The sequence below is a fragment of the Myxine glutinosa genome, chromosome 12, assembly GCF_964187855.1.
Source record: "Myxine glutinosa chromosome 12, kmMyxGlut1.1, whole genome shotgun sequence".
Lineage (NCBI taxonomy): Eukaryota > Metazoa > Chordata > Myxini > Myxiniformes > Myxinidae > Myxine > Myxine glutinosa.
Genome location: NC_136272.1, coordinates 90,026,223 through 90,052,539, shown reverse-complemented (window position 1 = coordinate 90,052,539; position 26,317 = coordinate 90,026,223). Strand labels below are relative to the sequence as shown.

At 44.5% G+C, this 26,317-nt stretch overlaps 1 protein-coding gene across 4 annotated transcripts in view; it reads right to left on the bottom strand.

The window, feature by feature from the left end:
• SPRED2 (sprouty related EVH1 domain containing 2) overlaps positions 1-26,317 on the bottom strand; it is a 162,143-nt gene that overhangs the window by 134,251 nt on the left and 1,575 nt on the right. For 2 of the 4 annotated variants that reach the window (XM_068132068.2, XM_068132069.2), the window contains exon 2: positions 2,043-2,094. The exons of 1 other annotated variant lie outside the window; for it this stretch is intronic. In XM_068132068.2, the coding sequence (XP_067988169.1) occupies positions 2,043-2,094 (52 nt within the window). Of the gene's footprint in view, positions 1-2,042; positions 2,095-24,610; positions 24,654-26,317 lie in introns of those variants that run through there. One more of the 4 variants, XM_068132071.2, reaches the window with a different exon arrangement.

The following is a 26,317-nucleotide window of genomic DNA, read 5'->3' as shown; positions in this document are numbered from 1 at the left end:
TAAAGCACGGGCGAGGCCTGGAATGAAAAGCTACTTTAATCCCAAAGTGACCGAATGTACACAAGATTACGGGCCATGGCACTCTCCTCTCTGAAGCACCATTTATTCCCAATGAAAACGGAGCCAAGGGAAAGCGGTGCTAGCCGCACTCAAAACGCTCTTCCTTAAATCCGTACCCACGACGTCTCTACCAAGGGTCTCTTGGCAGATTTCCATTCCCGCCTTAAAGGCGATTCAGTGGGCAACTATCCACACGTTTAAAACACAGAACCCACCAGAAAAGGATTTGGTGTCCCTTGTGTTGTACGGGCGCAACAAACGATGGCTGCCTGAATTTTTTTTGAATCCTCAAAGTTCTCATCACATCATTAACAAATGCTTCTCCGGGAAAAATTCAGTGCCTAAAACTTTTGTTTCTAAAGTTTTTATTCATATATTTTTTTCTCGAGTTTCTCAAGCGTCACAAAGACAGTACTGTGCGCTCCGTATGAGTCTACACAACCTCGCCTCTAACTAAAACACACACACACACACACACACACACACACACACACACACGAAAAAAAGAACAAGAAAATGGACACGCCAAAAGCAGTCACAAACTGAAGAATGAATCACAGAATAATAAACACTACCAATTCCAAAACACACTTCATCGCACGTAAAAGGGTGACCGAGCAAAGCGCATTTATCGAGATATCTCATACGATAACAAATAACGAACTGTGCAGCAAAGACAAAAGAGCCCTGTACGAAGGGATGAATGAAAGACAGCGAAGTACAAAATGTGCCAAAAGGGAGGGGAGAGGCAGGAAGGAGCAAAGCCGTGACCGTTATTGTGCAAGCGCTACGCCGACAGGCCACTTATCCAACCTTTCTTGCATCTGTTCTTCTATGGATGAAATGCATGTGCGGCCATATTCATCTTCCATTTATAACTTCCCTCCACGTCCACTACGTCCCATGGGATGACGTGCAGAACGTGGGTGCTGGTAGAAGGTTCCTTTCCCAGCGAACAAGCTTTCCTCCAAATAATGACACCTCATCGCTTTGCCATAGAGTGAGGTAACGGCACATCCGGAAAAGAAAAATCAGCACAATCGGATAAATCTACACATCATCATAATCAAATGCCTGAAAATGCCAACCATTCACAGCTTTCCTCTGCAGTCCATGAACAGGGATAGATTTGGAAAAGGAAACTTTTGTCACTTGCACAGGTTTCTCGGTCTAAACCCGAAGGCAACAAGACTTTAGCTTTGTCAGCAAATATCATTAGGATGTTGGAGGCATTCACCCCCACGTCATGTCAGGTTTTCTTCGTTTTGAAAAATTAACAACCCCCATGGACTAAGAAAGCTGATATTCCTGATAATTCAGAAACCTATGAAATAAATGTGATATCAAATGCAACAGCTAGGTCTGATCACACTACCATCCAAACCCCTGCAGCCTCATGGTACAACAAACTCAGATTCACATTCTGAATAACGATACAGGGAATGAAGGTTCAAATCCCAGGATACACAGTCACACAACGAACATTGATGCAGGAGGAGGCCATTCCACCCATCGAACTTGCGCTGCACCAAGCCCAGAAACCATCACCCAACCACATATGAGCTACTTACAAGACCTGACAATATGCATGAACCCCGCGACAAGGTAATTCCAATTTAAACCGAGCCACCCTCTCTTTAAACCTATCCACCATTCTCAAACCAATGGGCCAGATACCATATACCAACACAAGGAACGAAGGGTCAGCTCCCACATACTAACACAGTGAACCAAGGGTTGGATCCCATATACCAACACAGCGGACCAAGCGTCAGCTCCCATATACCAACACAGCGAACCAAGGTTAGGATCCCATATACCAATCCAGGGAACCAAGGGCCAAATCCCATATACCAACACAGCGAACCAAGGGCCAGATCCCATATACCCACACAGCGAACCAATGATCGGATCCCATATACCGATCCAGGGAACCAAAGTTCAAATCGCATATACTGTACGGAGTCTACCAATGATCCTACCTTTCACGCAAAAAGTGATACATGTACAAGCTCCTCCATGAGTCCGAGATCACTGTAAAAGGAATAAAAGGAAAAATCAAAACACAAAAGTTCAACAGTATATTAATAACTACTGTGACTCTTTGTGTCACACTGGAAAAAACGACCACAACCTTTCTAGGAAGACAATTCCATGCATTAATATTTATCATCTGCTTAAAAATGAGCCAACATCACTGCATTACATAATAAATAGCACCGCAAAGCGGGGGTAACCCCCCCAGCCCATGCATGGTGGAAACCAATTTCAAGATGGCTACCGTGGAGGCCATATTGAAAATCGCAGCATGCCCATTTTTGAAAGGAACCTTCCTCTACTCAACCCCAACACACACTTCAAAAATGGATTTAATCGGACCAGCTGTTCTGCTTGAAATTGACGGAAACCAATTTCAAGATGGCTGCCGTGGCGGCCATATTGAAAATCGCAGCGCGCCCATGAACCTTCCTCTACTCAACCCCAACACACACTGCAAAAATGGATTTAATCGGACAAGCCTTTCTGCTCGAAATTGACGGAAACCAATTTCAAGATGGCTGCCGTGGCGGCCATATTGAAAATCGCAGGGCGCCCATGAACCTTCCTCTACTCAACCCCAACACACACTGCAAAAATGGATTTAATCGGACAAGCCGTTCTGCTCAAAATTGACCGAAACCAATTTCAAGATGGCTGCCGTGGCGGCCATATTGAAAATCGCAGCATGCCCATTTTCGAAAGGCACCTTCCTCTACTCAACCCCAACACACACTGCAAACATGGATTTAATCGGACAAGCCGTTCTCCTTGAAATTGACAGAAATCAAAAGTTGACGGACGCCCGGACGGCGCCCGTGACGACAACACCTCTTAGCCCAATTTGGCTGAGGGGTGGAAAGGAGCAAAAACCAATCTCTAACGACTTTCAATCCAACCTATCATCCAACATATAAACTTACTTCCGATCATCAGCAAGGTCATGGAATCCATCATCACAGTTGATAGGAAATCCTTCTTTTTTCCAACAACCTCATCTCAGATCATCAATTTGGTTTCAGACCAGGTCAGTCCACCTTGGGCATGCTGTTTCTACTCACCCAACAATGGATGGAGGCCCTCAATGTTAGACATGAATGAGATCAGGGCCATCCCTTTAGATATATCTCATGCTTTTGATACAATCTGGCATCATGTCTTGCTCTGCAAACTCTCTGCCTATGGCATCCAAGACATCATGTCTCACACATGGCTTACTAACTTACTCTATTCTCACAGCCAACGTATGGCTCTCAACGGAATCATTTCATCTCCTCTAGCTGTCAAGGCTGAAGTGCCCCAAGGCAGTGTTCTGGGCCAAGTCCTATTCCTGATAACCATCAACGACCTCTGACTCTCTGGAAAATCCTCGATCTATTTGCTGATGACTCCACCATCTGCCGCTCCATATCTCCACCCTAGGATAGGCAGGTAACAGCCTCTTCACTCTCTGTAGACCTGCATAAAATCACAAACTAGTCAAACAAGTGGAACATGTCTTTCAATCCTGATTAATCTCACATTCTCACTTTGTCTCTGAATTCTGTCACTCAAGCTTTTGGGTCTCACTATCTGCCATGATCTTTCCTGGGAAAACCACATTTCCAATCTGGCCTCCAAAGCCAGTCGCCGACTGGGCATCCTCCGTCGTGTGAGGTCCTTGGCACACCTGAGCTCCTCACCACACACAAGGCTTTCATACACAGCTCAATGGAATACTGCTCTCCCCTCTGGGCCGGTGCTCCTGCCTCACACCTGGCTCGGCTTCACGCTGTTGAAACAAAAGCTTTCAGAATCATTGGAATCTCCCGTGATGAAGCCGATTGTGAGGGCCTTTCACTCACTCAATGCAGGCAGGTTGGTGGTCTTTCTGTCTTCTACCAACTCCTCTCCGGCCTTGCTCCCCCAGCTCCCTGTCCCCCAAATATTCCTGCAGGTCGCACAAGATCTGCCAGCAACCCTCTTCTGGTGAAATTGCCAAAATCAAGACTCTCTGCTCACCTTCACTCCTCTTTTCTCCCACCTCTGGAACAAACTCCCTCACTCTCTTCAATCACACTCCTCCCTCCAGGTCTTTAAAACATCTGTTCACCACCATCTCTTATCTTCCCCCATCCAAAACCTTGATCTTTTCTACCCCTGTGAATTCACCCCAGATCCATTTTTTTGAAATACCGACTTCTTTCCTGGAACTCCTGGCAGTGTCCATGTGTTTTATACCTCTCCCCCACCCCCCCCCCTCCCATGCCTCCTCCTCCCAAGCCCTGTCCCTCCCACATATCTCCCGATGTCCCTGTTCTCTGCTGTTGTACTTGTGTGCTTCCCTCTCTCCCCCCATCTTGTCTCCCGCTCCCTTTATTGTATGTTTTGTGCGGGTGTTTTTCTTTTGTGATTGATGCTCGAGCTCTTACACGAGCTCTTACAGCTCTTACACGAGCCTCGATCTTGTATAAAAAAAAATAAAAAAAAGAACATCTGGCAAACAAACCCTCCTATCGACTTTCTTAACAATCCCCTTGAGGAGGTTCAGTCATTCAAACAGCTTGATGGAGCACCGCTCTCCTCTCTGTGCTGGCGCCCCAGCCTCACACCATGCTCACCTTGATGCCATGGAAACGCGCCCCTCCCACGACCTCCAGCTATGCTTTCCAAATTATTTCCAGTTTTTTTCTCGAGAGTTTGCTTCTGTATCCCTGAGCTGTCTCCGTATTCGTCCAAGTCACCCTCCACTTTGTCCCCCAACCCGGCTGTTGGTGAACCCTCCCTCTCCCCCCTGCCCCCCCCCCCACTTCCCGGAACACCCTCTCCTCCAACTGTTCCTTTTGTTCTGTTAAGTCCTGATCCATTCTATGTTCTAGCTCTTCCACGAGCCTTGACTTTTTCGACAAAAAAAATTAAAAATACTCTCCGACTGAAAGATGCCATCCTTAAAACTGGGCCTCACTCACCTCTTTTCACCCTCAAGCTATGTCCCCCGGTCCTATCACTGTCTACTTTGCTGAAAAAAACTCCACTGCCCATATCTTGTCCACACCCTTCTTTAACGTAAACTTCTCTGTCAGATCCCATCGTTATCACCTCCTTTCCAATGCATGAAGGAAGTCCTGTCTCCTTCAGCCGCTCCTCATAGCTTAGTCTCCCTAGGCCCGGAATCAATCGAGTCTCCCTACTCTGAATCATCTCTATGGCAGCTATGTCCTTCCTCTGAAGTGGTGAGCAAAACTGAACAATATTCTGGAGAAATTCTCACTAAATTGCTGCATATTGTTAACACTACATATTTTGATTAACAATAATTTATTCAACCTAAAACATGATTCGCTTTACTTAGCACTGTCATGTCTGCTTACCCCCTTATCTATTATCACGCCCAGATCTTTCCCCCGTGTGACACTCGCCGACTGCCCCTTGCATCATGTAGTCTCTATTTTCATGATTCTTACTCATTCCCAGACATACTCATGATAAGAGTTTTACCGATCCCGAGCACCTATACGAACACAGGGAACCAAGGGTTAGATCTCATATACTGATACAGGTAACCAACGCTTGCATACCATAATACCAACAGAGGGAACCATGGGTCAGATCCCACATACCAATACAGGGAACCAATGGTCAGATCCCACATACCAATACACGGAACCAATGGTCAGGTACCATAATACCAACACAGCAAACCGATGGTCAGATCCCATATACCAACACAGCAAACCAAGGGTCAGATCCCATATACTAACACAGCGAATAAAGGGTCAGATCCCATCTACCAACACAGCGAATCAAGGGTCAGATCCCATATACCAACACAGCCAATCAAGGGTCAGATCCCATATACCAACACAGGGAGCGAATGGTCAGATCCCACATACCAATACAGGGAACCAATGGTCAGGTACCATAATACCAACACTGCAAACCAAGGGTCAGGTACCATATACTAAAACAGCGAATCAAGGGTCAGATCCCATATACTAACACAGCGAATCAAGGGTCGGATCCCATATACCAACACAGGGAACGAATGTTCAGATCCCACATACCAATACCAATACAGGGAACCAATGGTCAGATACCATAACACCAACACAGCAAACCAATGGTCAGATCCCACATACCAATACAGGGAACCAATGGTCAGATCCTACATAACAATACATGGAACCAATACTAATAGTCAGGTCCCACATACCAATACAGAAAACCAATGGTCAGATACCATGATACCAACACAGAATATCCAAGGATCAGATCACATATACTAACACAGCGAACCAAGGGTCAGAGCCCATATACCAATACAAGGAACCAAAGATCAGATCCCATATACCAACACAGCGAATCAAGGGTCAGATCCCATATACCAATACAGCGAACCAATGATTGGATCACATATACTGATCCAGGTAACCAAGGGTCAAATCCCATATACCAACACAGCAAACCAATGGTCAGATCCCACATACCAAAACAGCGAACAAAGGGTCAAATCCCATATACCGATACAGGGAACCAAAGATCAGATCCCATATACCAACACAGCGAACCAAGGATCGGATCCCATATACCGATACATGGAACGAAAGATCAGATCCCATATACCAACACAGCGAAAGAAGGGTCAGATCCCATATACCAACACAGCTAACCAAGGCTCAGATCCCATATACCGATCCAGGTACCCAAGGGTCAGATCCCATATACCAAGACAGCGAACCAAAGATCAGATCCCATATACCAAGACAGTGAACCAAAGATCAGACCCATATACCGATCCAGGTACCCAAGGGTCAGATCCCATACACCAACACAGCGAACGAATGATCGGATCCCAAATACCGATCCAGGGAACCAAAGTTCAAATCGCATATACTGTGCGTGGTCCACCAATGATCCTACCGTTCATGCAAAAAGTGATACATGTACAAGCTCCTCCATGGAGTCCGAGATCACTGTAAAAGGAATAAAAGGATAAATGAAAACACAAAGGTTCAACAGTATATTAATAACCACTGTGACTCTTTGTGTCACACTGGAAAAAAGCATCATGCTGGCCAGACGAGTCAGGAAATGGTTTGTCAAAACGTTGGCAGACAAGTTGTGTGCGCCAGATGACGAGGGGATTGCGATTCAGACTCGGGAATGCACAGTGTTGCCGAAGCAGGCCGGAGGGCGAAAAAAGGCCGGAGGTCACGAGCAGGAAGCACAGGGGTCAATCAGAACCAGCTGCGTAATTATTCCCACGCTGTGCAAATTTCCTGTCGTCACCCCACCCACTGTGAATACCACCACACCACGGCCGTTCGGCGGCCATTTTACCATATGATCTTTTGTGGAGAAAGAAAATCTCCCACCACAATCCGGCCAACATGTAGATTAATAAGTTGTTTTTAAAAACAGCACGAAACACATTCATAAGAGCTCAGTTTAAGTACCGGGTGTCCTGTCACGATTACAAATTTCTGTCCTGGCTAAAGCAAAGGCAAACCACCCAGTGTAAGCATCAACTTTCTGAGTCCAGGAGGGTAAAGCAACTGCTTTTGGATACCGTGTCGATGTATTCCGAGACAACGAACTACATCGGGAGAGATAGTGGTTCGCAAATGCTGATTCGTGTAATAAGTTAGTCCAATATCTGTAACTAGTGGCTGCGGAACTTCTTTATTGGAGGAAGCCGAATGTGCATCAAACAACTATTTGCATGATTACAGTACAGCACCTGGAGAAATTGCCATTTTGAACATTCTCACCTTATTTGCTCCTAAATGTTTGGATTTCGTTGTATTCCAACCAAAATAACTGAAAAGTGAGAAAACCTTGAAATTTCTTGGAGTTTTTTTCTTGTCAAACGAGGGACTGCAGATGTGTTGATACCGCAATTGGTTGTTTGCAAGATAAGAAAACAAGGTGGGCCGGCCCGACACAAGACAGTCCAAACGCCACTTCCTCGGAGGAAGACAAACCACCCACATCTTCCGAACCCACATCCTCAAAAAAACAAAAACGAGGCAGCGCACACATGTCGGGTGAAGCTGCGGCTTTGACTTGCATCCCTGATCCTGGGCCTCAAATTCCATTGGGAATCCCGGACGGTGTGGTGGCCTCAGCAGAGCATTCACGATGCTGTCACCACAGATTGCAATCAGGCATCTTGTGGAATTTTTTGGCAGCTTGCCAAATTATCTGTGGAAGTTATTCCATGAGGTAAAGAAAAACGTGTGCACACTTCCGGTACACATCAATAAAATACCTTTACGTGAAACCCAGACATACCACTGACTTCATATGAAACTCGAAGGGCACTCGGTGGGGCGTATACTTCTGTCAGGCTGAGCAAGTTTACATTTGGTATCCCCCGATAGGCCAGATCTTGATCCGGAACTTCCAGATGTAATCGGCTTGTTATTGCCACCTAAACCAAATCACCCACAAAGCTTTGTCGTAATCCATCCATAACCTTTTGAAATATCGTGCTATGTATTGTTTTTACCCTGATCAATCAATGGATAAGAATCACTTTTGAATTTTTTTTTTTTTTAATTCATGTCCGGATCTGGATTTTCAACAAAATCAAACCGATTCGTCTTCGTCACACACCCAACCTGTCCACCAAGTTTCATCACAATCCATCCACAACTTTGTGAGATATCCTGCTCACAAACAGACAAACAAGGGTTAAAACATACTTACCTCCACCATTGAGAGTGGATGGAGGTAACACTGATGTCACACTGACAGACCATTACCATTGGAGGAAAAATAAATAAATAAATCACATTTAATGAATTTGGATGTTCTGACCAGTTGTTTCATACATGATAATCTGTTCAGCATGACAAATTGGGAAATGGGCTGAACATTTGTTGCAAACAGGAAAGATGATGGAATCTAATCCCTACACCACCCCCACCCCACCAAGTATGCCCCCACTTCCTCCAAACCTCCACTCTTCAATCTCCCCATGCTGCCCTTCCTTCCCATTTCTCTAATTTCAGCTAAGTGGCTCTGTAGCATTATCCATCAACATCAACTTAAGTGGTTTAATTTGCTTCACTTAACTTTTCTTTTCCTTTTTTTGTAATGCAATTGCACATCTTCACCGAAATGGCGACCGTGAACACAGGTGCCCCACCGGCACATGCTGCAAGGGTCCTTATCAACCAGGTATGACTACCACCCATCCACTCTGTTTGGGTATCAATTACACAGTTCAAGAGGACATTGAATGATAGCTGGGAACTAAGATAGTTAAGCTAAAATTAAACTTCCGGTATTGCTTAACAATCTGTGAAAGGTAAAGAAATGCCATTGGCTAAAAGCAGTGTCATAATACATACAACACACACTTCAAACGTAGAACAACACAAGGTACAGCGCATGCCTCCGCCAGGCTGAACAGTTTATGTTTTGTATCCCACTGATAGGCCAGATTTCGATTCAGACCTGAACCAAAATCTTATTGGCTTGTCCACGTCACCTGCCAACACATCAACTAGTTTCATCCAAATCCGTCCACAACTTTTGGAAATATCGTGCTATATATTGTTGCGGTTTTGAGTTTTGTACAATAAAGGTTAAATTTCCCCCTCATAGTTAGTCACACAACAACACGTAGCCTCGCGATAGTGCAGTTATTTCTTAGTATTTGTGAGCATAGTCCTTTTCCTGTGTTAGTTTTGCGTTGAGTAGAATAATGAGCGTAGGTTCCTTTATTGCCTTATGCTGCCTCCATTGCCTTATGCCTCCTTGTGCTGCCTTTGGCTTTTTGGCGCGAATTAACACGAGGCAGGCCTGGCAAATCGAGCAGGGACCGAATGAGGGCGGCAGAGAAGCTGACGGTAAGCACGAGCCACCAATCAGGGCTCAAAGGGAGTGGCTGCGGCAATGCGTCACAGGGCGTGGTTGGAACGTTCGAGAGGGATCAGGGCATGGCAATAGAACCTGTTGCGCGAAGCCCCCACCAGCGGTCGAGTGGAAAGGTGAGCTTGTGAGTTCTGTTGAGGGAGGAGTCCTTCTGTGGAGAGGTGAGCTTGCAGTTCTGCGAAGGGAGGCGCTTGACTGAGTATTGATGAGAGTTACCAGTTCAGAGAAAAGACGCGCGTGAACTAAGTATAAGCGCTCGTACCAAAGTGACGCTCGGTTGAGCTTGAGGCCGAGCCTCTATTGGGTTACGCGAGTGATAACGCGCTGGTAACTCAACGTGCTGTGGAAGACCGCCTGCCTCATCTGCCCTTTGTTCGAGAGACGCGCTCCAAGAATCCTTTCCACCACCTGCTTGCCTTCATCGCGGGATGTGCTGTGACCGTGGAGAGCCACGCCGGCCGACGCCGTTCCTGGACGACCAAGGCAGCGCGTGAACACCATTCTACCTGCATTTCCCCTTTGTGAGTGTGATCGAGCCCGTGTCTGGGATTAAGCATAAGACTGTATACGGCTGCTCTGTGTCTCTGTCTTTCTACCGACTTGTACATATAAGTGTAAATAATTATTAAATAGTGTTCTTCCTTTATTCGACCGTCTCGTGTTTTCCATCGTTGACTAAGCGTGGTACGAATATAACCGCTCGAATCGGGTTCCAATACCAACGGTAACTGCACAGACCACGTGGTATGCAATCCGCTCGGTGTACCCAAATTACACGTGGCTCGTGCGAGGTTTGATTCCCCACTTCCGCGGCGGCGCAGGTATTTAGGTACGTGCGAGACTTGTCCCGAAACCCTACCTTGCGTTTGCCCGGAAGGGGCGTTTCAGGTCTCGGTTACGCCGGCCCAGAAAGAACAAGGGTCTTAATCTCCCCTTGGTAAGAGTAGGAAGGGCGGCGGAAAACCATAACAATATATATATTGGCCCCATCTCTCAATGAAGAATCACTTTTAAAAATTCACGCATCCAGATCCTAATTTGGATCATCACCAAATTGAATTAATTCGTCCTTGTCACACCGCCACCCAACGTGTCCACCAAGTTTTGTGCGAATCCGTCCACAACCTTTTCGGACATCATGCTATATATTGTTTTTGGCACCATCTCTCAATGGTGAAGAATCACTTACATAAGTACAGTATTAAAAAAAATTTCAATAAAATCCACATGCCTGTGCCACATTCAGTCGAACATCATGCATTGACAGCAGGTTCGTGAAGGACTTGAACAAAAAAAAACGTACCCAGTCTGAATGTTGCTATATCCAGTCAATGGTGAAACTGCAAATGGGGAATCTGCGAATGTCACGGATGGAAACCCTTACGTCATTTCCTCATTCTGCTTCAAACTCAATATATTTCTATATTTTCATTCCAAACAGCATAAATCTTCATTCCAATCACAAAATAATACGATAGTATAAATATTTCAAAATATAATGTTAAATCACAATTGTATTGAGATATCAAATCAGTGAACTGTCATTATCTGTTCACGTCCGGATTCAGGAGCAAGGTCCGTGTGGATCGCATTTCAAAATCATAATTGCATTGAGGAATTTCTCAAACGTCCTACCTACCTTATCTCTCTCTCTCTCTCTCTCTCTCTCTCTCTCTCTCTTTGTCTCTCTCTCTCGTCTCTCTCTTTCTTTGTCTTTCTGTCCAAGGAGAAGTGAATTCTTGCAGAGATTTTTCTGGAAGCTTCATTTGGCTGCGCCTGAATGGGTTTGAGGGTTATGGAGTAGCGGCTGAAACCCGGATCCTATCCAGGTTCCTCATGATGACTCCATCTTTGCTCTGCTTATTTGGGTTCCTTCTGATGACTCCAATGTAGTATTTGGTTTTCTGTTTCATTACGACATCTGCTGGGACCCCAGACCTTTCCACCGAAGATATTTCCTTTTGGTAAAATGTGTAACTAATGGTTATTAAATGCTGTCACCCTGTCATGTGACCAGATCCTCAGCATAGATTGGTGGACGTTTGTGAGGGACATACATACATTCACCGGACGGACAGACAAGCGAAACGTTACTCCGGACGGCATTGCGCTATGGGCTACGCCACAAAGATTCTTATATTCAGATCCGGATTCAGATCTTCACCAAAATTGAATCAATTATTCCTCGTCACACACCCAACCTCCCCGACAAGTTTCGTCCGAATCTGTCCATATATATCTTTAGCCCTATCTCTCAATGGTGAAGAATCACTGAAAAAAATTATTGAATCCAGATCTTCACCAGATTCTAATCAATTTCTCTTGGTGACACACACACATACAAGGCTTTCATCCGCAGCTCAATGGAATACTCTTCTCCCCTCTGGGCTGGTGCTCCTTCCCCACACCTAGCGCGGCTTCACGCTGTTGAAACCAAAGCTTTCAGAATCATTGGAATCTCCCGCAATGAAGCCGATTGGTGGTCTTTCTGTCTTCTACCGACTCCTCTCCGGCCTAGCTCCCCCAGCTCTATCTGTGCTCTGTCCCCCAAATATTCCTACAGGTCGCACAACATCTGCCAGCAAACCTCTGATGGTTAAACTGCCAAAATCAAGACTCTCTGCTCACCTTCACTCCTTCATTCCCCTTTTCTCCCACCTCTGGAACAAACTCCCTCACTCTCTTCAATCCCACTCATCCCTCCAGGTCTTTAAAACAGCTGTTCACCACCATCTCTTATCTTCCCCTATCCAAAACCTTGATCTTTTCTACCGCTGCTAATTCACCCCAGATCCACTTTTCTGAAATACCGATTTCTTTCCTGGAAGTCCTAGCAGTGTCCACGTGTTTTATACCTGTCCCCCCCCCCCCCCCTTCCCATGCCTCCTCCCCCAAATCTCCCAATGTCCCTGTCCCTGCTCTCAAATGTTGTACTTGTGTGCTTCCCTCTCTCTCCCGCTCCATTTATCATGTTTCATGTGGCAGTTTGTCTTTTTGTGATTAATGTTAGCTCTTACACGAGGCTCGATCTTGTATACAAACCCCCCCCTCCCCCCCCCAAAAACCAACTTCTCCACCAAGGTTCACCCAAATCCATCAATAACTTTTTCAGATACAGTCTTGCTATATCTAGTTTTTGGCCCTATATCTCAAGGGTAAAGAATCACTTTACAAATTCTCGGATCCAGATCCGAATCTTCAATCCATCAAAAATTAACCAATTCACCCATGTCACACACAGCAAAACTCTCCACCAAATTTTGTCCGAATCCGACCACAACTATTTGAGATATCTTGCTCTTAAAAAAACAAAAAAAAACACACCGTTTAGAGGCCATTTTCCCCCACAAAGCGGGGGTTGGCCTTTTCGGGGACCGTGGTTGTTGTTGTTTTTTTGGTCCCCTTTTTGAAGCAATGTTTTACGGCCGGATGCCCTTCCTGCCGCCAACCCTGTTTGTCGCCTTTTTACGATAAACAGGGAATTACCAGTGTACTGGTACTCAATTTGCCGACCTCGGAAGGATGACAGGCTGAGTCAACCCCCCTGGCGTTAATTCAGCGATCGACCGGGATTCGAACCCAGGATCCTAGGATCCTAAGCTGGCACCCTAGCCGCTAGCCCAACACCAGGGACTGTGTTGCTCTTAGACAAACAAAAATACAGTTTGGTCTTGGAGGTAAAAAGAAAACTATGTTCCTCAACAATTGTATTCATTTATTGAACAGGAACTGCTAAATTAGTTGTAACCATAAATTAAGAATTTTAGTAACTGGTAAGCAAGTGGTCCATTTACCAACCAACTGTATCTGCACCTGGGCCTGGTTGTTCATGGAGGTGCAGCACACACGCCATTGTTTGTGGAATGAGAGGCATCGCTAACAAGGTTTGCACTTTGATGAAAAATTTTGTGAACACAAGTTAACTACTTTCCCATATTTGTAGTGCTTCTGCACTCCTAAAATAGGCACAACTTCATACATCGCACACCAATCTCATCATGCACAACATCGTTCAGAAGTCACCATGGAGCACACGTGTTATAAAGCAAATCACGTACCCTGGAGAGACCGGATGCCATTAGCTCACGTGTCCAAAAAACCCGCATGATGCTCCTGCACATCCTATTTCTGCTCTTTTCACCCATATAATCATTTGCCCTGAGGTAATCTTCCATCTGCGGGCAAATTAGCCAACATCACTGCATCAAATAAAAAGGTACAAAAACTCATCCCCTTAACTACAGACCTATCAGCTTACTTCCAATCATCAGCAAGGTCATAGAATCCATCATCGCAGGTCAATATGAAATTCTTCCTTTTCTCCAGTAACCTCAACTCAGATCATCAATTTGGTTTCAGACCAGGTCAATCTACTTTGGACATGCTGCTTCCACTCACCCAATAATGAATGGAGGCCCTCAATGTCAGACTTTAGATCAGGGACATCTCTCTGGACATGTCTCGTGCTTTTGATACAGTCTGGCCTTGCTCTCCAAACTATCGGCCTATGACATCCAAGGCCAATTCCACACATGGATTACTGACTTCCTCCACTCTCGTAACCAACATGTGTCACTCAAACGGAATCCTTTCATCTCCTCTCCCTGTCAAGGCTGGAGTGCCCCAAGGCAGCGTTCTAGTCGCAGTCCTATTCCTGATCCACATCCATGATCTCTCTGATAGATCCTCTTTATCTATTTGCTGATGACTCCACCCTCTGCCGTGACATCCCTCATCCTTCATACGGACAGACTGCAGCCACTTCCCTCTCTTCAGGCATTAAAAAAAAAATCAATAGTCAAACATCAAACATCAAACATCAAGTCAAAAACAAACATCAAACAAAAAAAATAGTCAAACATTTGGAATATGTCTTTCAATCCTGACAAATCTCAACTCTCACTATCTCTCTCCAAAAGCACCATCTGCAAACCCGACTATCTACTTTCGTAACAATCCCCTTGAGGAAGTTCAGTCATTCAAAATCCTGGGTCTCGCTATCAGCCATGATCTTTCATGGGCAAACCATATTTTAAACTTGCCTCCAAAGCCAGCCGTCACCTGGGCATCCTCCTTCGTACAAAGTCCTTCCTTGGCACACCTGAAATCCTATCCACCTACAAAGCCTTCATCTGCAGTTTGATTGAGTACTGCTCTTCCCTCTGGGCTGGTTCCCCTGCCTCACATCTTGCTAAGCTTGACGCTGTGGAAACCAAGGTCTTCACCGAGATCATTGGAATCTCCCATGATGAACCCGAGTCTAGGGGCCGAACACTTTTCCATCGCAGACAGGTCGGTGGTATCTGTCTTCTACCACCTCCTCTCTGGTTTTGCACCCTTGCTGTCCATTATCACTCTCCCAAAATCCATTATCACTCTTCACCTCCACTCATTCCTTCCACTTTTCCCCTACTTGTGGAACCAACCTCCACATCTTCCATCTCATTTTCCCCTCGAAGTGTTCAAGACAGCTGTTCACAAGCATCTCAGATCATTCCCCACCCAAAACCATGATTCCTTCTGGGTCCGAACCCCCGCCACTGTCCACCATAGTCCCAAGCCCACCTTATTCCAAATTTCTAGTTTTTTCCTCCCGAGAGTTTGCTTCTTTGTCCATCTTGTTGTGCACACCCCATGCATCCTCCGCTATCCCACATTCCTCCCCCCACCCATTATTCGTCAAAGTCTCCCTCTCTTTTCCCCTTCAACCCTGCTGTTGTTGTCCTCCACCCTCTTTCAACTATTCCTATTGTTCTGTTGCATTCGGCTCCATTTAGTGTTCTGAGTTTTCCATGAGCCTCGACTCTGTACCCCCTCCCTCTACCCTCCTATACCTCCCTCCAAAAAAGGTGGCACAAATTTGTAATTTGTTTAGAGTACTTGCCTAATCTTTACAAAAGACACCACACTGTGGGATCTTTAACATGTCCAAGAGGCGGCACACTTAGTGATACAAGCCCTGCCTGCAAAACACCAATCCGACAGTCTACGGAACCCAGACTAGACAATTGAAGGTAAATACATTACCTCTACACCATATGTCAGGAAAACCTTGGTTTATATGGTCATATAGTACAGCATGCGACAGCAGGTTAATCACAATTTACATGGGTCATGGAATACATGAGCAACTCCTCCTCTTCTTACAACAACTCAAAGACCAACAACTCCTCCACTGACAACTCCTCCTGTTCTTACAACAACTCAAAGACCAACAACTCCTCCACTGACAACTCCTCCTCCTATTCTTGAAAAAACAACAACTCCGCTTCCTCTTATAACAGCTCCTCCAACTCGTCTTACAACTTCAACAACAACTCCTCCTCTTACAACAACTGCAAACAACTCCTCCTTCTCTTATAACAACTTCTCTAACTTTCTCCCCCTGTTCCTTTCAGAATTCAAACAGTATGGCTGATATTGGAGCACAAGCGTCCAAAAAGCATGGAAACTGTGCCCGGAACTACAGAATAGGGACAGCCCATAAATATAAGCATAGTCATGTATATAAACAGATATTCATGAGTGTACAGCAACCGATGACCCTAACAGTTAAACACACCCACCACTCCACCAGGTAAGGTATATCCATGCAAACAAGGTATGAGAACCCTTCAGTTGTTTCCACTGAAAACAGACGGCGCATTGAATGACATAAAGTTAAAATCACAGACCACCCATCTTAAGCAGTAACATTCAAAGAGTTGATAAAGTAGCTTTTCATCGCTGATTTGATTGATAACAGGATCAATGAATAAAAAGTGGGAATTCACGAATGGCGCAGAGGTTTGAAAACCCGGGTGGAAGTTATCCTGCGGTTCGCGCAACCACATTCCTCCCTTTGACCAGAAAATAAATAAACAGTACGAAGCAGTAATAAAAATAATTGTGCAGAACCAATCATAAATAAAGTCATTCATTAGGCTCCTCCCCTTATTTAATCCATGCCACTCTTCTTCCTTTCTTCCTTTCTTCCCTCCTCCCTCCGTAGTCTCGATTTAAAAACACACCTCCACTCATACTACACAGCACTGTTAACCAGTGTTCAGTCCTTCGCACCATGTTTTGGGGGTATTTATTGGTCTCCTCTCACCTTTTCAAAGTGAACTCAAAATAAACGGTAATTAGCACATTCATCATACTTCCTGTGTTTAAATGTATCACTTTTGTCCCCTGTCCTCTCTCGATTCGCAATGCCCTTTCTCTCGAGAGTGGTATATCAAAAATACAATCTCGAGTCATTATTTTTTCACCAAACGGGATTTGGACCAACATGTGCGATCGCACTGACAGTAGGATGACCGGTTTGTTGCCAGTAAAGATGCGACTATTCATTTCTACGTTATGGAAGATCATCGTTCACTAGTTGGTGAGAATTTTTGATGAACAAAAACTATGATAAAACCTCCACGCTTTGCTCAAAAAATTGAGGCGACTCAGAAATGACTTCTTCCTTCAATTTTCTTTTTCACCCAAGAAAGAAGCGGATGAGGCTCCTTAATCTAGGAAAACAAATTTTGAAGAACGGTCCACATGAAATTCTTCGTATCAGATGTCAACACAAGAATGGCAGAAATACATGAACTTATTACCTCTGAAACCTTCCTCTTTTCACCCCTGTTTGTCTGTCTACAACACAACAACATGCATTTTAAGGCCATTTTCCCTGCGAGAGCGGGGGTTAGCCTTGCGGTCCCCATGACAATCTTCTCCATTTTGCCATATTTTCTGCATCTCTCCTTATTAAACCCCTTGCCAGCATTTCTTCTTCCACCATCTTTAGCCAAGAATTTCTCGGTCTTCCCCGTCCTCTACTTCCTTCTACGTGAACTTCCATCACTCTTCTCAACCAGTCGCTTTCATCCTTCCTCAACACATGACCAAACCATCTCAACCTGTTCCTCTTCACAGCATCAATCACAGGCTCTATTCCCATCATCTTTCGCAATTCATCATTTGTCTTCCTCTCTCTCAACGATACTCCGCACATCCGTCAAACCATTCGCATTTCCACCCTTTCCAACCTTCGTTGCTGCTCTACGTTCATTACCCATGTCTCGCTCCCATAAATCATAACACTTCTCACACATGCATCATACACCTTTCCCTTCAGCTTCAACGACACTCCCCTCCTCATCAGCACGCCACTCAGTTCCCGAAACTTCTTCCATGCACATCTCACTCGAGCAACCGTTGCCGAGTCTGATCCACCTTCTCCATTCAGCATGTCTCCGAGGTAGCAAAATGTTTTCACACCTTCCAGCTTCACGCCGTCTCCAAGATCCAACTCAACATTTCCTCCATCTGCAGCTCCCTGTCTGTGAGCAGGATATCTCAAAGTTATGGACGGATTCGGACGAAACTTGGTGGAGATGATGTGAGTGTGACAAGGACTAAATCCGAATCTACATGAGATTTTTTCCCCCTCATGATTAGCATGGTGTTTCAAAGGGTTATGAATGACATGACACAACCTTGTGGATGAGTTGGCTAGGCGACAAGAACAAGCCGATTCCATTTTGGTTCATGTCCTGATACAGATCCTGCCCATCAGTGGATACAAAACGTAAACTTTTCAGCCTAGCGGCGGCATTCGCTCTGCCGATGGCTGTTCTAGTTTATCAATAAGAATGATCTCATTTCTCTTCTGGATGTTTGAAAAAGGAAAGGCACGAACTAGCATGTCCGACCATGTTTCAAGAGAACTGAAACTTTTGGCACGAGTGAGATGGGAGGGAGACTGATGCCATGGGCTAGAGAACAAGGCCAACAAGGTTTAGAACTTCAGTATCAAGCAGTTCTGAAAAACAGGCAACTTGTCAATAAAAACAACAATCGTGTCAGAATATCTACAATCAGGGCAAACACTGAAACTAATCCTTATAATGGGATACAGGTATATCACAGGTATACCAGAAAAGATGAAATATCCGAATACAGCATAATTCAACAAAATCTACAACTTCACCAACTCTGGGTTAATACCCAATATGAACCAGGTCAACAACACATGGATTAAACTTTAAACCTCACTACCCTTACCACCCACTAGTACTGCCCAAATTATTCCCATCTTCTTGTGTGGTCGGCCAGGGAACTTTTGGCCCACGTCTTTCACGAACCGAATGGAGGCAACTTAGGCAGCGATTTGGCATTTGTTCAGGGTGCTGGCGATAACTCACCTACTCTTCACGAAAGACACCATGGAATCTTTAACGTCCAATGACCAGCACCAGCAGACAGGTCTTCCGTTTGAACAACAACTTGATGGATGTCACACTTTGTGATGCGTCACCCTGGATGCGAACCATCAGCGTGGTAATTTAGTTACCACGATTTAGTTACCACTCGTAAGTGGTAACAGTAACAGGAGTAACAGTAACAGAGTGGTAACATTTAGTTACCACTCGAGATGAGTGCTGATACCGCCAGGAAATTCTGCCAGCTAAAAAAATGTTAATCTCAAAACAGGTGATAATAATAATAAAATTAATTTGAAAAACCAAACAAACTTCAGGCTACTCATCTGCCAGAAATTTACCAAAATGCTGCATCAGGTACGCAGAGGACGTATAAACAGCCAGCAACAAGTATGCCAATTAACAATCATTTTTGTTCATCTTTGGTGGCAATGTTTGAGATCCAGAAGGCAAGCCAAAAGGCCTCTTCAAAAGATGTTTACCATGTTACATCACATATACATGTCAATGAAGAAAAACAATCATAAAAAAGGAAAAAAAGAAAGGCTTTGCCTACCCATAAGTATGAATGAATGAATGATCGTTTTAAGGCCATTTTCCCCACTAGAGCGGGGGTTAGCCTTGCGGGCCCCATGACAATCATGGTTCCCTGTTTGAGGCAATGTTTTTATGGCCGGATGCCCTTCCTGACGCCAACCCTTGGTCACGCTCTCACGATGCGCAGGGATACGGTGTACCTATTCTAAACCAGGGTACACACCGGGATCATTCATCCCAGCAAGCTGGTATTCAATTTGCCGACCTCGGAAGGATGACAGGCTGAGTCAACCCCCCTGGCGTTAATTCATCGATCGACCGGGATTCGAACCCAGGATCCTAGGATCCCAAGCCGGCACCCTAACCGCTAAGCCAACACCAGGCAACACCAGGCTAAGCCTACCCATAAGTATGGTGCATATATTTTTGAGATACTGTAAAGCTACTTCAAGAAAAGCTGGTTGTATTTCTCTCCGATTGCTGTGGCTGTAAAAGCTCGAGGAAACACGATACCGGTGAAAACAAGAGATTCAAAAGATCCTTTTGTGATCTACATGGCTCCTGTTCGCGTACGATAATTATGGTGAATGCAAGGATGATGTCACACAAGACAAAACACAAGCCAAGCTGCTTGGAATACCAAAAATACCACGTCAGTTAAGCAATCCAATCCGCAGAGCCAACACACATCAGCGGAAGTGAACAAAAAACAAAGTGGTGTCAATTCTCGAGCAGCATCAACGTCTATTTAAATCAGGAGTTAAAAGTTTGCTTTCCACAACAAAGCCAGCGGTTTTGGTTGTTAATGTTAACATGTGGAATGGTCTTCTGTGGGAAGTTGGTTGCAGCATGTATCGTTGACAGGTCTTAACTACATGAGGATTAGTACTTTAAAGCAATGCGTGTAGAGGAGTACCGCGGTACAGTGATATCGACAGGAATGATAAGACTAGCCTGGGGTGACGTCTGCAAGTTTGAGGTGTGTATATGTGTGTCGTTGGTTGTTATCCACATTTGTGGGTTTCAGGAGGTGGAACGGAGTCCTCCCAGGACCCAAAGTATCCACCTCTTTGGTAAGGGATCATGGTTCATGGACGAAACTGTTCAACTTTTTCATAGTTTTGTTCCAAGTTCTCTTTTCAGGATCGTCAAAAAACCCCGGATTGCCTCCAGTTGTACTTCATTTGTGGTATTATTCCCGGGAATGTTTTTTTTTTAAATCTCAGCGAGGTTCTTATTCATCATTCCTGTTGCTCCAATAATTATCACTGGTACAATTTTGATGTTCTTCAACTTCCAAGATCTTTTGATCTCATTTTTCAGGTCCTGGTATTTGGTCATTTTCTTGATTTCTGCGTCGTTTAGGCCAAAATCGCTGGGTACTGATATCTCAATCATCAATGCTGTCTTTTCCTTTTTGTCCCTGAGTACAATGTCCGGAAGCAATGCTTTGTTTTCTATGTTCACGCTCGATGGAATCATCAGGTCGTACGTGAGCATGACGTCCTCATTTTCAATGATTGCCCTTGGTTCGTGTTTCCATGAGTTTTCTGGTACTGGGATGTTTACATTTTTGCAGATATGCCAATGAATCACTTTGCATACTTTGTTGTGTCTTTGTGCGTAAAGCTGTTCTGATAATAGTTTTTTGCATCCCGAGAGAAGGTGACTTGTACTTTCTGCTTCTGTCTTGCAGAATCTACACTTGTCCGTCTGGCTCAGCCCCATCATCTTTTTTAATCCATTTGTGTAGTCTCCTTGATCTTGGACATTTATGTGTATGCCTGTGTGTGTGAACCTGTGGGCCTGACATTCAACTCCTCCTTCCCTTGATTTAATCGACTCTACTCGTCACAACTGCTCGACAGTGTGTGAATATGTTTTGTATCAAAAAAAGAAAAATGAAAAATGAGGGTACAGGGATAATGTTATGTCCATTGTCCATGGATCATCAAGAATGTGGAGATGACACTGGCTTGATGTGGCCTCTTCCTCCTCCTGTGCCTGGGTGTCCTTGCATACAACATCATGTTGGGTCAGTCAGATGAGGGGGGGGGGGGTGGGGGGGGGGGGGAGGGGGAAATAAATAAAACAGTTTTCGGATTTTTGTTTTAACCGTTTGATTAATTCAATTTGCTCAGTGTAGGTGATTGAAAGGAGGGAAAAGACTAAACTCAAAGACCATGAATCAGCAATTCAAAAGCTGTCATTACTTAAAATCTGAAATGACGTACATTTTGGGGTTCATTTGAAGACCCCGACAGTTAGATTTTAAAATTACATGTTCCGAGCACAACATATATGAAACTAGAGAATTCATAGTACACAATACCCCATGCAGTTACTTCAATTTTAATAAAATAATGATTTGAATGATTGTTTAAATAAAAAAAATCCGGAAGTTTAGTGCTATTCCAGTAGTCCAGAAGCAGTCCCGAACACCACCCCTCTTACCCTTTATTTATATTGACGTATGTACTGCAAAACTGGAGGTTATTGGAAGTATTACGACAGGTAATATGTGTCCTCGTCTTTAAGTACATACTCGTATATTTCAATTTAAATAAAATAAACACTGTACTGAAAAGTCAAATAAATAAATAACTCGGTTTTACCACCATTTCCCACATTGTCTATTACACCACCCTATCTAACACATTACTAATTAGTTATTCGTGCCTGTCGTATGTGTCCATTATCATGTCCTTAAAAAGAGTAAGATTCCTGTTTGGAATTATTTTCCATTTTGTTTGACTGCTAGACAGACACACAGAGTAAAAATATGATCTCACTCTTCTCCGCACATGCGCGATCAGGATAAATTCAGAGCCAAAGTACGGTAAACCGACAAACTTGTCTTCCCATTCAAGTTCTGATTAGTGTTCAAAACATAACATTCAAATCAAATTAAATTTGTTCCTCATTCATAAACTGACGACCATAAACTGATGACAGACAGACAGGATGGATGTTCATAAACCAATTGCTTAATAGTGCTTTTTGCTTCGCGCTAACGGGGTTACTAGAACGGCACTCAGCACGTACCCCTGCCAGCTGAACAGTTTACGTTTTGTATCCCCACTGCAAGGCCGGATCTGCATCCGGACACGACACACAATCTAATCGGCTTCTTCTTATCACCATCCAACTTTGATGCCGGAGGTAATGATTGAAGAATGTGTCAAGCAGCTTAACAAGGATGCATCTCATTTTTGCAAACACCAATGAGGAAAACCATATTACCCCACACACGTTAAGTGGGGTTGAGCAATTGGTCCATCTAAATGAATGAATATTTGAATTTGAATATTTTCAATGAATGAATGAATATTTTGAATTTGAATGAATGAATGAATGATCGTTTTAAGGCCATTTTTCCCCGCTAGAGCAGGGGCTAGCATTGCGGGCCCCATGACAATCATGGTTCCCTGTTTGAGGCAATGTTTTTATGGCCGGATGCCCTTCCTGACGCCAACCCCTTAGTCACCTCTAACGATGCGCAGGGATACGGTGTACCTATTCTAAATCTGGGTACACACCACCAGGATCATTCATCCCAGCAAGCTGGTACTCAATCTAAAGCATCCTGTGCATCAAGCTCAATTGACCTTTAGATGGTCCATCTAAAGTGGCGTCAATTATCTGTCTGTCTGTCTATTTATCAAAAGACGTTGGGCTATGATTGAGGAACTACTTAATTGCAATTGAATGTTATATTTTGAAGAATGTATAACACGAATCTGAACAAGAACCTGCACTTTAGCAGTGCTTTGGCTCTGAATTTGGCAATTTGTATGGAATCTCGTTCCGATCGCACATGCGCAGGCAGGAGTAGGATAATTGTCTGTCTGTCTGTCTGCCAGTCAAACAAAATTGAAAATCATTCCATACAGGAAACTTTCTATTTTTAAGAACGTCATAAAGGACACAAACAACAGGCATGAGAACTAATGCACCTTGTCAAATAAGGCGGGGTGGAAGACGGTGCACCAACGGCGGTAAACTTCTGAAAAAAGTTTTTGTTTTTTTCATACTTCAACCCTGTAGAACAAAAATCGCCTTTTGCTACTTCCAAAAAAACCTTCCATTTAGCGGTACTTGGACAAAATATTACACCATATTTTCACATTTTCCCCTCACACTCTCAGTTTTGGGGAATATCGAAATTCAGACAAAATTGTGGCTCGTAGGAAATACAGGCCGTGCTCAGAAATGTAAAGCAAGAGTTGAAAAGACCCTTCATATGTCCTTTTTCTCAAAACATCGTGGGGTAAGGTGTTCTATGAACTCTATAGTATTTGAAGGTGATAATAAAATAATTCCATTTTTCCTAGTTTTTTTTATCATTCTTGTTTTCAAAATTGGTCTTTTCAGAAAATCAAATAAGAATGCTCACATAACACATAATAAACCTTTGAATGTCAGGGTAATTCATCAATCGTGTATAGAAATTATATTTTAGGGATCGAAATGTTGTGTATGTGTGCTTCCCCTTCTCTCCCCATCTTGTCTTCCGCTCCCTCTTTTTATATATTTTGTTTGTCTGGTTGATTTGTTTGTGAAGTAAATGTTAGCTCTTTCACGAGACGCGATTCAGTATACAAAAAAAAATGCAAAGCTGGATTTTGGTGAACAAGATCCACAAATCTACACAAGTTGACCCCAAACAAGTTGGAAATGGTGAAATGATGCTGAGGAACCAGCCTCTCTAACGAAACGCGCATATACAGCTTACTGCTTGGCATCGAATCATCTGGATTCTGGACGACAAACACACGCTGTGGAAATTGGAATAGGTGAAGTGAAGGACACCGCTGTCCATTTCCATGTGCAGGTCACGCTGCAATGGGATGCTCATCATGATGTAATAGCGAAAAGTGCAAGCAGCATTCACAGCATGTCAGGGCATGTACCTGCCAGTACCTCATGCCAACGTGTGAAAGTCTTCAGGATGACCTAAGCGTGGAAACAAGTAAGCAGAAGGGAACGAGACTATGAGGGTGGATTCTGATCAGCAATCAGTTTCTCGGTATGGGCTATAACAGGTGGATTGCCATTGCCTACGGTCTGGAAGGTACCCTCATGTTACAAATTCCTGCCTTCGCAGTAATTTCTTGAGGGTGCCAACTCTTTGCGAAGTCTGTGGGATCTTTTAACTAGCATCCACCAACTAATTCCGGCAAACGGGACGCCCATCCGAGGGACTGCACACACGTTCATGAATGGCCCTGCCTGCAAAACACCGGGAAGACAGTTTATAGCTGCGTCGGCCAGATTAGACGGGGTATAGGCAGGTGTGCGTCCTGCCAGGCCGCAAGGGTGGATGTAATCTTAAAATACACTTCAGAAACATAGTCAGTCTTTCATTCCTCAGCCATGCAAGTGGGGATAGAAGAAAACAAGGCAAAAGTTCAGCCATTTAGCCTGGATTTGAATTCTGATCCAGGTATAAACTCTCATCCCGGGGTTTCTCAGGCAGGGCGAGGTCTTTGTGTGTCGATGGTCATCAACCTGGAAAAAAAGCCATCTGCCAGCCCCGATCGTTAGTGGAGTAACACGTTGAAGATCCCACAGTGTTTTTCATTGAGAACAGGTCCGTTATCGCCGGCACCATGAACAAGATCACCCTCGAACATCAGTCGGTTCATCGAAGATTTGACCCCAAAACATCGCCCAGACGACCATGCAAGGCGGGACCAATTGGGACGTTCAAGGAGCAGCAGTGGTTGTAGAATTTGGAAGCAAAACGGTAACATCCACCAATCAGTGGGCGAAGCCTGACACTATAGTTTCCATCGAAGCGATTTCAAATGCGATGCATGGAATCAACCTGATGTGGAGGTATGCCAACTGCCGTGAGAAGCAAGAAGGTGACATTTCAGGCATGAACCATTTGTCAAGGCAAGAGGGCTTTTTCTCACTGTTGTTGGCTCTTTCTCCGAGCATATCCCATTCACGAAGGGTTTTCAACGGAAACGTCATCTTCTCCTTGCCCACCGCAGTTAGCATACCTGGATGAACATCCTTATACCCGACGGTTGTCGCACCCCGACAGGGGCCTTCACTGGCAAGACTAGTTCTCAATTCCACCCAGTATTTGGTGAACCATATTCGGTTGTTGAGCACACACAACAACCTCTGTAGTAACATACAGCACACACTCCCAACCCACACTTTACAAATCCACAGAAAACGTTCAAGTGAGCACAGTGACGATGACGACGATGCAAATTCAAGTTTACAAACAGCAGTCACCGGTGCTGGAGAAAAACGTTCAAACCAACTTCTCCGAGAGCAAGCCAAGCATAACCTGGCGGTACATAACCCGGTTAGAGGGACCAATCAGATTCCAGAATTCTCGGGACGCAACAGAGCCCGAAACATCAGCGGACATTTTCTGTTTCCCCCAAGACCGACGAACCTCGACGACAATTTTGTTTCCGAACATTCTGCCACCAACGTAACCAGTTGCTCCTTGGCAAGCGGTCCAAGGTGCTTCAAAATGGGTAGGAAATTCACAACAATTGTAAAAAAACACAATTGAAACTCCCAAGTACCAGCTGAAAAGCCTTCTTGTCCTTGCCAAAGCAAACATTGTCTGGACTACAGACGAGGGAGAA